Source organism: Bubalus bubalis, chromosome 1, assembly GCF_019923935.1.
Source record: "Bubalus bubalis isolate 160015118507 breed Murrah chromosome 1, NDDB_SH_1, whole genome shotgun sequence".
Lineage (NCBI taxonomy): Eukaryota > Metazoa > Chordata > Mammalia > Artiodactyla > Bovidae > Bubalus > Bubalus bubalis.
In genome coordinates, this window is record NC_059157.1 from 98,510,164 (window position 1) to 98,526,027 (window position 15,864).

The 15,864-nt window shown below is 40.9% G+C and overlaps 1 protein-coding gene across 3 annotated transcripts in view; it reads right to left on the reverse strand.

The window, feature by feature from the left end:
• MYH15 (myosin heavy chain 15) overlaps positions 1-15,864 on the reverse strand; it is a 124,566-nt gene that overhangs the window by 49,052 nt on the left and 59,650 nt on the right. For 2 of the 3 annotated variants that reach the window (XM_025283513.3, XM_044941522.2), the window contains exons 16-18: positions 15,709-15,799; positions 13,018-13,407; positions 2,403-2,529 (exon numbers count right to left, since the gene is read on the reverse strand). In XM_025283513.3, coding sequence (XP_025139298.3) covers positions 2,403-2,529; positions 13,018-13,407; positions 15,709-15,799 — 608 coding nt within the window. The remainder of the gene's footprint in view (positions 1-2,402; positions 2,530-13,017; positions 13,408-15,708; positions 15,800-15,864) is intronic. The other variant, XM_044941531.2, reaches the window with a different exon arrangement.

Consider the following 15,864-nt stretch of genomic DNA (forward strand, 5'->3'; position numbering starts at 1 on the left):
AATAAGCCACAGAACATTGTTCTAATTTTAACTGGTCAAATGTTTGTGGATCCCCAGCAAATGGCAGGCATTGCTCTAGATGACTAACATATCAGTGGACATAATAAAGGCCCCTGCCCTCATGTAGCTTACACTGTGGCAGATGGAGACAAGACAAACTTATTTATTATGTCAAGCATGTAGTTTCTTTGAAGGTATTAAATTCTATGAAAAAAGAAGCACATGGAGAAAACTGGTTGAGAGTACTCAAATGTCACCTTCCCAACAAAGCCTATCCTGACTTCCCCCAGATCTATTTGATTAACTCCCATCTTTAAGTTTTTTCTTGATGAGTAGGGTACTCTACGCAGAAAAAATAGTCAGGGCAAGACTCTAGGGTGGGAGTATGCCTGATATTTTCAAAACATAGCAAAGAGGTCAAAAGAGAGGTGTAGGTTCATACTACCCAAGGCATCTACAGATTCAATGCAATCCCTATCAAATTACCAATGGCATTTTCCTCAGAACCAGAACAAAAAATTTTAAGATTTGTATGGAAACACATAAGACTCTGAGTAGCCAAAAGAATCTTGAGAAAGAAGAGGGCTGGAGGGATCATGCTCCTTGACTTAAGGCTATACTATATAAGTTGTGTCTGACTCTTTGTGACCCCATGGACTATAGCCCGCCAGGCTCCTCTGCCCATGGAATTGCCCAGGCAAGAATACTGGAGTGCATTGCCATTTCCTCCTCCAGGGAATCTTCCCAACCCAGGCATCAAACCCAGATTTCCTACATTGTAGGGAGATTCTTTATTGTCTGAGCCACCAGGGAAGCCCCATATATATATTCTGCTGAGTCACTTCAGTCATGTCCGACTCTGTGTGACCCCACAGACGGCAGCCCACCAGGCTCCCCTGTCCCTGGGATTCTCCAGGCAAGAACACTGGAGTGGGTTGCCATTTCCTTCTCCAATGCATGAAAGTGAAAAGTGAAAGTGAAGTTGCTCAGTCCTGTCCAACTCTTAGCAACTCCATGGACTGCAGCCTACCAGGCTCCTCTGTCCATGGGATTTTCCAGGCAAGAGTACTAGAGTGGGGTGCCATCGCCTTCTCCGCATATATATATATTACTTGGCCATTAAAAAAAAGAATGAAATAATGCCACTTAAAGCAACATGGATGGATATAGAGATACTCATGTATGGATGTGAGAGTTGAACCATAAAGAAGGCTGAGCACCAAAGAACTGATGCTTTTGAACTGTGGTGTTGGAGAAGACTCTTGAGAGTCCCTTGGACTGCAAGGAGATCAAACCAGTCAATCCTAAAGGAAATCAGTCCGGAATATTCTTTGGAAGGACTGATGCTGAAGCTGAATCTCAAATATTTTGGCCACCTGATGTGAAGAGGTGACTCATTAGAAAAGACCCTGATACTGGGAAAGGTGAAGGCAGGAGAAGGGGACGACAGAGGACAAGAGGATTGGATGGCATCACCAACTCAATGGACATGAATTTGAGCAAGCTCCAGGAGATGGTGAAGGACAGGGAAGCCTGGCATGCAGCAGTCCATGGAGTCACAAAGAGTCGGACACAACTGAGTAACTGAACAACAACAACAAAAGCAACAAGGATGGATATGGAGATTATCCTATTAAGTGAAGTAAGTCAGACAGAAAAAGACAAATATCATATGATACCACTTATATGTGGAATCTAAAAAAAAAAATGATACAAATGAACTTATTTACAAACCAGAAATAGACTCATAGAAAACAAACTTGTGGTTACCAAAGAGGAGAGCAGGGATCAAGAAGGACATAAATTCAGACTTTGGGATTAATATATATACACTACTGCCTATAAAATAGGTAATCAAACACAGGGAACTATACTCAATATCTTGTAATAACCTTTCATGCAAAAGAATCTGAAAAAGGAATACATACACACATACATGTATGTAACTGAATCACTTTGCTGTACACTTGAAATCAATACAACATTGTAAATTAACTATACTTCAGTTTTTAAAAAATATAAATATAAAAAATAGGTGTGGGCTCATTGAAAATTAGGGGAAATGCCTATTTCAGTGAGGTAGATATGATAAAGTGGCATGTTATATAGACTGTGTGGATAGTCTCTACCGTCCTTGGATCATGAAAGCTACTCCAGCCAACTGCATATTGCTTTTCCCCTTCATGGAAGAGAGTTGGGCAAGGCCTTTCAAGGTGGCACAGAGGTGATCCTTCCCAGACAAGAGCATGTCTTGGAAAAGATAACATCAAGGGCCTCACCACCCACCTAGAATTTTTAAATTCCCACCCAGACTCAGTGATTGGTTCATCATTTCAGTGGTTTCTCCACCATTCTTCTGGGCTTGAGACTTGTAAGTGAAGCAACACTGGAAGTTTACTTACCATTTTCACTCCGTAGCTTTGTCTTCTGCGCTGTCATGTCATTTGCTAATTGAGTCACTTCATCCAGTTTTGCATTTGCTTCTTTCAAGCGTTCCTCATACAGACTACAGAGCTTCTCAGCATTAGCCTACAAGTTGAGAGGGGAAGGTTGGACATGGTTTATAGAGAACATGCTGAATTAGCTGCATAAGGAAGGGAGGGAGGGGTGGTTCCTGGGACCCTTGTGCTCTCCTCTGCCCTGAAAGTCCCAGCTAGCATTGGAAAACCATGTCTGCTAATTTTAAACAGCACAATACACTCAGAGTCTGGGCCCCTAGGGGGCCCAAACTTTTCAAATTATAGGTATTAATGGAGAAACAAGTATCTGGTATTGGGGAATGTCTCTAGAATTCTTTGCTTTTCAGAAGAAGGAAATGTGTCAAACACTGATGAAGTACATAATTACTTCCTGACATTATATATTTAACCATCTTTCTTTTCTTCTAGACTATAAGCTTCATGAGGATAGAGATTCCATCTGATAACAGATTATACCCCCTATGTCTAGAATAGTATCTAACACATATTAGGAGCTCAATAAACAAGGGGATAGTTCAGAGGGATGAGAAAGAAAGGATGGGAAAGATGGAGGAGGAAGGAAAGTCCAGAGGTTGACCAAGAAGGACAGGAGAAAGCAGATGAATCTGAGATACAGCAGCGTAATAACAGAAGTTTGAACTGCGAAAACAACTGGACCCTCCCAATCATTAAGGTTGCAGGCTCATGATCACCCTGCTGGGTTATCATTTCAATCCCAAACTCCAACTTCTCAGAATTGGTTGTTCATGTTTAAAGAAAATGATATGCTAAGTGACCTATGCAGTTTTACCTGGTTTAAGTAACCAATCTAATCATCAAATTTTTGCCACACTGAAAACTAATGCCAATGACTTTGAAATTCAATATTTTCAGGACCAAGAGCTTCCAAATGTAAGATGGTGCTGGCCCCTTTACCTAGCTGTAATTTTCATTCATATTATTAATATGGTCAGAAATCATAAAATGACACATGGTACTTCACAGTTCTATGGATTTTACATCGCTGTTCTTGTGTTTTGTTCTTTATGTGTATTAAATCTCAGTCCATATGAGACTTTTGTCTCTATAAAGAAATAGTGCTATGGAAAAAGGAGGGGAGATGTAGGGAAGGGATAGCAAGAGAGAAGAAGGAGAGATAAGGCGATTACTTTGACAAAGAAAGGATCACATCAATGGCATTTCAAGAAAATGGTGAAAACTGTGAAATCTGGTGGTAAGTCTAATAGTTTTCAACGTTAAACTAATTTTTATGATATAGCAATGGCCAAGGAAGAGAAACATCTCCACGATGATGCCAGGTTTGGTCCTTTGGGAAACTTCTGAGTCAGCAAAGACTTTGGAGCTCTCCAGCTGGAGCCTGTGCTGTGATGAAGATTGTTCTCTGTAAACTTCCTCTATTTTATAGTTAGAAATGACTATTCTAACTTTTTTATGGAAGACTCCTAAATTACATATTATATCCCCAAGGCCAAATACAGAGCTTGACACAAAATAGGAAACTCAAATTACTACAAACTTTAGTGAGAGATTGGCAAACAGACCCACTGAAGTTTACTTAGAGGTCACATTCAAGCTTTCCCTATAAACCTCAACCCCCAAATTGGCTTTTTTTTTTAACTGGGTTGGTATATTATCCACTGATTAGCAAACAAAGGAAGAGGCCATTTGGAGACTGACAAGGAATATCAGTAATTCTACTCACAGATATTCCATAACACACCCGTGCAGGTGGTGGGTATGAAACCAGACCTGCCAGAGGTTCAATCAGCTTTCTGTACATCACGAAGGTTAGAACAACAATGTTAAATGCCAGAAACACTCCATTACCCACAATCTCCACTCATCACTAGATGCTATAGAAACAACACAGGCAACAATTTTTAAATAGTCTGTAATTTCAAATATTTTTATTGTTGAATATGTTTGCTTTACTACTTCTGAAAGTAATCTGACAGTCAAAGTTGGCACACTCATTTTCCTCACAGTATTCCTCAGGAACTCAGATTGCCTCTGTTTTATAAATGAGGAAATGGTCAGAGAGGCTAAATACTTTGCCCAAATTCACACAGCTAGTATGTGTTGGGTATAGGATTTGAACTGGTGCAAGAAAAGAAAAAGTCAGACACTAGATTCCTAAGGATCTGTTATATGAAGTAATAACAAAGGAAATGTTAAGGATTAATTGACTTAACATTCTAGTTGATTGAAATTGTCATGAATCCTGTGTGAAATTGGATTCCAGATCCAATTGATGGATTCTGGAAGAAACAGAATAAAAATATGACTATGTGAACCATTTTTGTTTTATGTTCTCTCCAATAATAAATGACCCATGAATTGGGTCAGGAGGAAGACAGCCAGATGTGAGAAATGCCACTTCTGCTTATGACCAGGAGTGTGCTCTTCTGCACACCTGTTTGCTGAGGGTGAAAGAACACAGATCTCCATACGACAGCTTAGTCAGTGTTGTGGGAGTGGCAAGCAAAGGAGCCAGAGAATCCCCTGGATTCAAGAGAAGCCTGTGTGATTAAGCTTGGCTTAATCTGCATGGCTGTGCACACCTGCAGAGTAGGCAGCTACTGGGCAGGCATAAGACATTCGCCCTCAGGCACAGCCTCAAATGGTAGTTATCCATGGCACTAACATTGGTATTGTGTTTTCAATCGAAAAAGTGTTTTCATAAGCAGGATCTGCAAAGGCAATGTGATTGTTTATCTAAAGGTGGCCTGGACAGGGGCATGCCATTCAAAGGGTGGTACCCTCAAAAGTACTTCAAGTTTCAGCCTAAAGATAGACACTAAATTTTGATACCAAGAAGGAAGAGGTTAATGGAATAATGCACATTTATTCTGAAAGCTGGTTCTTAAAATGACGCATAAAAATGCTGCCTCCTAGAAATTCAGGAACCAATGGGAATTCAAAATAATCAAGATAATTGTGAGATTGCCTATAACTTCTAAATTGCCCTGGGCCTCTCTGTCAGCCTAATATGCTTTCGAAAATGCTTTGGTTTCTACTGTACCACTGAGTATTGGCATTTCTGGCATTATAATTCAGGAAAAGATGAAGTAAACAATTCAAGATAAAGTTCAGCATAATGCATATGCCTACAAGAGTGAACAGAGTCAATTTATCCCACCAAGAAATATGTAAGGCAGCAACAGAATGCCATCACCCACAGACATACACAGGATTGGGGGTTGAGGCCCATCTCCGCCATATAATTTTTGTGACCCTGAACAAATGGTTAAATCTATGAGCCATAGAAATCCCAAGAGGCATATGTAAAAAACTGATGCTAGTAACTGAGTGTACTGATTGTAGAAAGCACTTAGTAAACATGAGTAAAATAAGATCTAGTTTCTACCTTAGAGATGTCTTCTACTGAAGCAAACTGAAAAGATTACAATGTGGCAATGCAAAGGGGATGCCAAAAATGGTACAAGAATTCAGAAAATAATTCAGGTAAAATTTTAATAAGGGATGTTGAACTTGAGCACTCCAGAGAGACAGTTCAGTTTGGAAAAGGCACATTGGTGGGAAAATGGATATTTGATGGAAGGCAGGCATTCTAGCATGGCTGAAGTAGAGGGTGTAGAGGGTCTAGGAAACAAAGTTCTAGAATCTAAAACTGGCACGAGGAGTGGAGTCAGATCATGGGCTATAGGGTACCTTAAAGGGCAGAAGTGTGGAGTTCACTCTGAAGCAGGGACATGATTCCACAGAGCCATGCATCTCTCAAAATATTCATATGGGTACTATTTTAAAAAGATTGGAAAAAAAAAAGATAATTTAGAAAACACTGCAATAATCCAGTTAACAGATCATGAAATTTTTACATATGAGTGGGAATGGAATGAAAAATTACAAGACAGTACAAAATTGACCTTCTGTAAGAACTGATTGGAAAGCAAAGAACAGAGAGGAAACAGTTCTAGGCTGAGTCTGGGTGATGGAAGGAACAGGGTGCTGGTGGCAAAAACATCCATAGGAATTACATGTCAGCTTCAGGAGAGGTAAGTCTGGCTTTAGACATGCTAATGTGAAGAAAGAGAGACATTACTGATCTTTGCAAGAACCAATTAAGAAACTACTTTTAAGATGTGTGCTTAGTCACTCAGTCATGTCCGACTCTTTGCAGCCTCATGGACTGTAGCCCACCAGGCTCCTCTATCCAGGGGATTCTCCAGGCAAGAATACTGGAGTGGGTTGCCATGCCCTTCACCAGAGGATCTTCCTGACCCAGGGATGGAATCCAGGTCTCCTGCACTGCAGGCAGTTCTTTACTGTCTGAGCTATCAGGGAAGCCCAACAAAAGGGTAAATAAAAGACAGTGCAGGGGTTAAAGGAGTAGGAGGTAGTGAGATATACACTGACTTGTGGGAGCTGGTTTCCAAACAAGGCACACCAATGAGCCACACTCTCTAGTATCCACACCCACGTGTAGACCCTATCCTGTGACTCATCACTGTTGGGAGTCACACAGAATCACTCCGCCGTATTGCAAGCCAACCTCACAAGAGTCTTTGCAGCTTCTGGTCTCTTGGAATACTTGCTTTTAGTGCCCTGAATTACCATATAAGAAGTCCAACTCCCCTATGACTACCACGCTGTGAGGAAAGCCAAGCTAGCTACATGGAGAGGTCATAAGGAAAGAGACATTTCCAAACAGCCCTCAACTGTCTAGCTATCCCAGCCCAAGAGCCAGACAGGTGAATAAATAAACCTTCAGATGATTTGAGTCAGAACCACCATCTGCGCTAAGCCTGTCAAGCCCCAGAACCAAGAGAGAAAAATAATAAATTACATTGTTTTAACTTCAAGGCTTTGAGGGTGATTTGCTACATGCTGCTGCTGCTGCTGCTAAGTCGCTTCAGTCGTGTCCGACTCTGTGCGACCGCACAGACGGCAGCCCACCAGGCTCCGCCGTCCCTGGGATTCTCCAGGCAAGAACACTGGAGTGGGTTGCCATTTCCTTCTCCAATGCATGAAAGTGAAAAGTGAAAGTGAAGTCACTCAGTCGTGTCCGACTCCTAGCGACCCCATGGACTGCAGCCTACCAGGCTTCTCCGTCCATGGGATTTTCCAGGCAAGAATACTGGAGTGGGGTGCCATTGCCTTCTCTGGATTTGCTACATATCAATAGATAAATAGAACATTACTCTTTGGTCAAGGAGTCAGATTAAGACAGACATGGACAGGCTTTGCTTTTCTCTCAAAATACTAACCCTAGTATGGAAAAGTCTGTTTTTTTTTTTTTTTTCAATATGTGAATAATGGTTATGTGGAAGACTATTTTATTGTTTGGAGCAAGAATGAAAGAAATGGCTGAGTGAATATATTATAAGGTGAAGAGAGAAGTTATAATGAATGGTCTTAATCTTATCAGTTAAGTGTTAACATTTAGTAAAAGGATGGATTCAGGAAAGCAGGGTTGGAGTCTGAGGATTTTTGTTTCTCTTTTAAAATAAAACAAGTTAGAAGAATAAAGAACTTCTGAGCAGCAATGAAATTCCAGAGGAAGTTGGTAAGTATAAAATTAATACATAATTAGTACGGATTTATGGTGAATCTGTCAATGGTCTTATGATTTTATGACTTACTACTAAAATGTATAGCAACAGAAGAGTTCCTGAGGATGAATGAGAGGCAAAGAGTAAGGTCTTCTAGTGCTCACTTGAACTGATAAAGGAAGATAAAGCCTACAAGGGCAAGGAGTGAGAATGTTTTCATTGCTGAGTTGAAGACAGAATCCAAACAAAATGCAGCATACAGAAGAGACAGAGGAAGAGAGGTCCGAAGTCCTCACTAGATTTATATTTTATGATAATTGAAGGTGTGATGGCAGGGAGAGTGGAGAGGAAGAAAGAGAAGTAAAAGTGGGGTAGTTGTGTTTCTTTCTATTCAATGTGCTATTTAAAGGAAATTAAGGCTAAATATTTCAGGAGTCACTCAGTATCTCTGAAGAAATTGTACATTTTTATGGTTGCCGTCCTTAAAGATCAAGCTTTATTGTTGGTTTGTCTTCCCAGATGACTACAGATTCTGCTCACAGGAAGAATCTGGCACCGGTTATTTGCTCTGCATGGCCTCAATCAAAGCTCCTCTCAACTGCCAGAAGGTAAGGAGGTTCTTACCTGTGATCTGATACTAGTCATTTGAGATGAGAGCTGGCAGAGTAGAGATTAATGGGCTCGGTGAAGAAAGAACATGTGAAAATTCTCCTAGTGTTGGCTTATTAAAGAGATGCCAGAGGACACAAAGGAGAAAAAGTTCTTAACTTCCCCCAAAGCTGTTTGTACCACCATTTGTTTGGATGGACTTAAAGTTCCTGAGCCCCCTCCTTGGAGTGCTCCCAACTCAAAGCCATCCTTCAAGAGAGAAACACCACTGATGAATCTATTTGCAAAGCAGGAATAAAGATGGAGACATAGAGAACAGACTTGTAGACACAGGGAGGGAAAGGGGAGGGTGGGATGAATTGAAAGAGTAGCACTGACATATATCCACTACAGTGTGTAAAGTAGACAGCTAGTGGGAAGTTGCTGTATGGCACAGGGAGTTTAGCTCAGTGCTCTGTGATGACCAGGAGGAGTGAGATGGGGTGGGAGGGGGAGGCACAAGAGGAGGGGACATGTGTATACTTATAGCTGATTCTGGTTATTGTACAGCAGAGACTAACACAACATTGTCACGCAATTATCCTCCAATTGAAAAAAGAGAGAGACACACACACCATGTACAAGTTAGTGGCATCCCTTGTCCAGCCTACCTACTGTGTCATCACTAGAAAGACCCACAAGGAACACAGACTGGAATTCCAATAAGGTCAGAAGCCACTGTCAGGCTACCTTCAGGGGATGGTCATGGAGCTTTAGCAATGCCTGAGATTAGACCTGATCTAGAGAGGAGCTATCCCACACCTGAGGTCAGAGGCTGCGGCCTAGAGGAGCTACTCCACACCCGAGGTCAGGGGAGGTGGCCGAGAGGTGCAACCCCACATTCAAGGAGCAGCGGCTGTGCGGATGCAGGAGGGCCGAGAGGAGCTACTCCACGTTCAAGGTCAGGAGAGGTGGCCATGAGGAGATACCCCTTGTCCAAGGTAAGGAGCAGCGGCTGCACTTTGCTGGAGCAGCCGTGAAGAGATACCCCATATCCAAGGTAAGACAAACCCAAGTAAGATGGTAGGTGTTGCAAGAGGGCATCAGAGGGCAGACACACTGAAACCATACTCACAGAAAACTGGCCAAACTGATCACACGGACCACAGCCTTGTCTAAACTAAGCCATGCTGTGTGGGGCCACCCAAGACGGACGGGTCATGGTGGAGAGGTCTGACAGAATGTGGTCCACTGGAGAAGGGAACGGCAAACCACTTCAGTATTCTTGCCTTGAGAACCCCATGAACCATATGAAAAGGCAAAATGATAGTACACTGAAGGGGGAACTCCCCAGGCCAGTAGGTGCCCAATATGCTATTGGAGATCAGTGGAGAAATAACTCCAGAAAGAATGAAGGGATGGAGCCAAAACAAAAACAATACCCAGCTGTGGATGCGACTGGTGATACAAGCAAGGTCCAATGCTGTAAAGAGCAATATTGCATAGGGACTGGAATGTTAGGTCCATAAATCAAGGCAAATTGGAAGTGGTCAAACAGGAAATGGCAAGCGTGAACATTGACATTCTAGGAATCCGCAAACTAAAATGGATTGGAATGGCTGAATTTAACTCAGATGACCATTATATCTACTACTGTGGGCAGGAATCCATTAGAAGAAATGGAGTAGCCATCATAGTCAACAAAACAGTCCGAAATGCAGTACTTGGATGCAATCTCAAAAACAACAGAATGATCTCTGTTAATTTCCAAGGCAAACCATTCAATATCACGGTAATCGAAGTCTATGCCCCAACCAGTAACGCTGAAGAAGCTGAAGTTGAACGGTTCTATGAAGACCTACGAGACCTTTTAGAACTAACACCCAAAAGAGATGTCCTTTTCATTATAGGGGACTGGAATGCAAAAGTAGGAAGTCAAGAAACACCTGGAGTAACAGGCAAATTTGGCCTTGGAATATGGAATGAAGCAAGGCAAAGACTAATAGAGTTTTGCCAAGAGAATGCACTGGTCATAACAAACACCCTCTTCCAACAACACAAGAGAAGACTCTACACATGGACATCACCAGACGGTCAACACTGAAATCAGATTGATTATATTCTTTGCAGCCAAAGATGGAGAAGCTCTATACAGTCAGCAAAAACAAGACTGGGAGCTGACTGTGGCTCAGATCATGAACTCCTTATTGCCAAATTCACACTGAAATTGAAGAAAGTGGGGAAAACCACTAGACCATTCAGGTATGACCTAAATCAAATCCCTTATGATTATACAGTGGAAGTGAGAAATAGATTTAAGGGACTAGGTCTGATAGACAGAGTGCCTGACGAACTATGGACGGAGGTTTGTGACATTGTACAGGAGACAGGGATAAAAACCATCCGCATGGAAAAGAAATGCAAAAAAGCAAAATGGCTGTCTGAGGAGGCCTTACAAATAGCTGTGAAAAGAAGAGAAGTGAAAAGCAAAGGACAAAAGGAAATATATAAGCATCTGAATGCAGAGTTCCAAAGAATAGCAAGGAGAAATAAGAAAGCCTTCCTCAGCGATCAATGCAAAGAAATAGAGGAAAACAATAGAATGGGAAAGACTAGAGATCTCTTCAAGAAAATTAGAGATATCAAGGGAATGTTTCATGCAAAGATGGTCTCGATAAAGGACAGAAATGGTACGGACCTAACAGAAGCACAAGATATTAAGAAGAGGTGGCAAGAATACACAAAAGAACTGTACAAAAAATATCTTCACAACCAAGATAATCACGATGGTGTGATCACTCACCTAGATCCAGACATCCTGGAATGTGAAGTCAAGTGGGCCTTAGAAAGCATCACTATGAACAAAGCTAGTGGAGGTGATGGAATTCTAATTGAGCTATTTCAAATCCTGAAAGATGATGCTGTGAAAGTGTTGCACTCAATATGCCAGCAAATTTGGAAGATTCAGTAATGGCCACAGGACTGGAAAAGCTCAGTTTTCATTCCAATCCCAAAGAAAGGCAATACCAAAGAATGCTCAAACTACCACATAATTGCACTCATCTCACATGCTAGTAAAGTAATGCTCAAAATTCTCCAAGCCAGGCTTCAGTAATACGTGAACCATGAACTTCCAGATGTTCAAGCTGGTTTTAGAAAAGGCAGAGGAACCAGAGATCAAATTGCCAACATCTGCTGGATCATCAAAAAAGCAAGAGAGTTCCAGAAAAACACCTACTTCTGCTTTATTGACTATGTCAAAGCCTTTGATTGAGTGGATCACAACAAACTGTGGAAAATTCTGAAAGAGATGGGAATATCAGACCACCTGGCCTGCCTCTTGAGAAGCCTATATACAGGTCAGGAAGCAACAGTTAGAACTGGACATGGAACAACAGACTGGTTCCAAATAGGAAAAAGAGTACATCAAGGCTGTATAGTGTCACTCTGCTTATTTAACTTATGTACAGGGTACATCATGAGAAACATTGGGCTGGAAGAAGCACAAGCTGGAATCAAGATTGCCGGGAGAAATATCAATAACCTCAGATATGCAGATGACACCACCCTTATGGCAGAAAGTGAAGAGGAACTAAAAAGCCCATGATGAAAGTGAAAGTGGAGAGTGAAAAAGTTGGCTTAAAGCTCAACGTTCAGAAAACGAAGATCATGGCATCTGGTCCCATCACTTCATGGCAAATAGATGGGGAAACAGTGGAAACAGTGTCAGACTTTATTTTGGGGGGCTCCAATCATTGCAGATGGTGATTGCAGCCATGAAATTAAAAGACGCTTACTCCTTGGAAGACAAGTTATGACCAACCTAGATAGCATATTCAAAAGCAGAGACATTACTTTGCCAACAAAGGTCCATCTAGTCATGGCTATGGTTTTTCCAGTGGTCATGTATGGATGCGAGAGTTGGACTGTGAAGAAAGCTGAGCGCCGAAGTATTGATGGTTTTGAACTGTGGTGTTGGAGAAGACTTGAGAGTCCCTTTGACTCCAAGGAGATCCAACCAGTCCATCCTAAAGGAGATCAGTCCTGGGTGTTAATTGGAAGGACTGATGCTGAAGCTGAAACTCCAGTACTTTGGCCACCTCATGCGAAGAGTTGAGTCATTGGAAAAGACTCTGATGCTGGGAGGGTTTGGGGGCAGGAGGAGAAGGGGACGACAGAGGATGAGATGGCTGGATGGCATCACCAACTCGATGGAGTTGGTGATGGACAGGGAGGCCTGGCGTGCTATGATTCATGGGGTTGCAAAGAGTCAAACATGACAGAGTGACTGAACTGAACTGAGCCAATCTGAAGATCTCTAGCTTCCATTAGCAGGGACTTTGAGTCACCAATTTACTTTAACTTTCTCTCCCTTCCCCTCCTCCGCCTACTTCCATGTTCTAAATCCTTAAGGAGAGCTTGTAAATGTTCTTTACCTTAGCTTTGGTCATCTGTTCAACATGGATCAGGAGATCGTTCACTTCGAGCTCTAGGTCACTCTTGTCTTTTTCCAGTGTCTGCTTGACCTGTTGTAAATTTTCTACCTGGCTCTCCAGCTCAGCCAGGCTATCTGCGTGTCTCTTCTTCAAAGAGGCAGAGGTTGCCTCAAAGTGCAGTGTGGCCTCTTCCAGGTCTCGGCGGAGCTTCTGGAATTTTGTTTCTTGTTTCTTAGTTATCTCCAGCTGAGCTGAACTGACACCTCCTGCCTCCTCCAGCCTCTCATTCATGTCTTCCAGCTCTCGGATGAGGTTAGCTCTCTCCCTCTCTACCTTGGCTCGAGTGGTCCTTTCAGCTTCCAATTCTTCTTTCAAAAGTTGTATCTGAGTCTATAGCAATAAATAACTTTAACTTTCACTAAGCACTTGTAGCATATTTTATATTCAAGAGCTCTACTGTATTTTTTTTTCTCAAAACTAAGCAAAACAACATAACACTTTTGGTTCTCATTTATAGCTAAAGAAGATAGAATACAGAGAAATTAAGTAATTTGCTCCAAAGCAGTACCGAGACCAGAATTAAAATTTGTAATTCCTCCCAATTTCCCAGACCATGGTGATGAGCAACCTCATTAGATTATATACATGAAGAGGACATTTTAATAAAGAGCACTTTGCAAAGGACTAGAAAATATATTTCATATAACAAGGAAACACTTTAAGGAGAGCTTATAAAAAATAACATGATGAATTTTGTATACAAAACCTCATTTATCTGAAATTTATTTACCTGAAAACCTTAACTATTGCCAACTTTGGCAAAAATCTCATCAACAGATTAAATTAAATACCCCTGAGTTCAAGCAGCTAACTCATAAGACACAGCATCCATTTAATTTTATACAAATTCTGACAAACTTGGTTACTTGATTTCTTAGTCTGAAGGTGATTTTAAGTAGCAGGAAAGTTGAAGTAACAAATTAAAATTGGTGGAGGAATGGGATTATTAATTGGGGTAATAACCTGATATTATTAGAAGCAGAATTACAAGACAAAGAAGAGCAGTGAGAAGAATTCTCAGAGCCCAAAAGTCTTTTGCTGTAAGGGCAAATAGCTTTACAAATCTTGATAGCACCATTGTGGGACAGGACAGTAAAACTGATGATGGTCATTAATATCACCTTAAATAATTAGGTGTAGGTTAGGGCAGAAGAAAAAAGGAATGACTTATATTTTAGAATATACTTTTCTTTCCATTAAGTAAAGAGTATGATTGCTAAAAGGAAACTAAAATTTGCTAAAATTTTTAGACTGAACCAAATAAATAAGGGTATCTAATCTGGATGAGTTGTGACAGAGGTGCTAAAAAATTTATGATTTCCACACCCAACTAATCATGATCCCTTTACAATTAGTTATCTTGAGATACAATACCTTCATTTCAAACAATACTCAAACCAGATCAAACATTTCTGAAACATTTCCTTAGAAATAATCTTTGGAACATTATTTTAAGTCATAAGGGTAAGAAAGTTTGTATTTTGGATACATTGAACATTTTTTTGGATCAACTACTGTGTGAAGAGAAGTCTGGTAAATATGATAGATAACTGCTTGAAGATTAATATTGTCTGAAAGCACATCCATAAAGCAGGGAGACTGGCCGTATTTGACTCAAATGTCTCAGAAAGTAATAATCAGGAAAAAATTCCAAAATTATTTTGAGTAATAGTTACATTAATGAGATAACTAGCTCCAAAGGAAAAGAACCCATCTCCATGTATATGTGAGGAGTTATATGTTTTAAATTACTTTATAATGTGGAGAAGACTCTTGAGAATCCCTTGGACCACAGGGAGATCAAACCAGTCAATCCTAAAGAAAATCAACCCTGCATATTCATTGGTAGGACTGATGCTGAAGCTAAAGCTCAAATACTTTGGGCAAAGTACTGAAGCAAAGAGCTGACTCAATTGAGGGCAGGAAGAGAAGAGGGCAACAGAGGATGAGATGGTTGGATAGCAGCACCAACTTCCTATGAGTTTGAGCAAATTCCAGAAGAGAGTGAAGGACAGGAAGGTCTGGTGTGCTGTAGCCCATGGGGTTGCAAAGAGCTGGACATGACTTAGCAACTGAACAACATAATGTGGTAATGTAGTATAAAACAGTCACATCGTCTAAACTTATAAATAGCTGCCCATTATCAAATAACATTTTGAGGCTACAAGTAGCTATAAAACAGATTTTCAGTGTAACTGTCTTACAATTACAAAGACTAATCATCATAAAAAATTAAATTGTTAATACTGAATGCTTACCATGCATGGGTCAGGCACTGAGCTTACCACTTAACTGTAGTTACATTTTAGTTCAAAAGTTGTCAGGAAGATTAATGAGTAAAAACATAGATGTCCTGGGTTTTAGTACAATGCCTAGTTTTTGTCAAACATTCAACATATTAGCTATTTGTTTTTACTATCTTCATGATAAGGAAATCTAAGCTTAAGTAATATTCCCCAGAGTCACCTACCTGTAGAACGCCAGGTTACCTTCTCAACCAGCGTTCTTTCCTGCTTCTGTTAATCGTTGGCTAGGGTTCTGGCTACCTTGGCAGAACATTTGTCACTGAAGCACCAGTCATCAACTAGGGATTGAACTACAGATACACACAGGGATTTGATAAATGATCACCTGGAACTCTTTAACCGTCTTCTGAAGCTGAGCCACCAGGTTTTTCTCATTCTCCACCTTCGACCTCATCTGATTCATTTCTAATTCTTTCCTGTTAGGGAAAGAGTTGTCAAATGAAATTGCTCAAAGTAATAACATTTTGTTTAAATAGTCTTC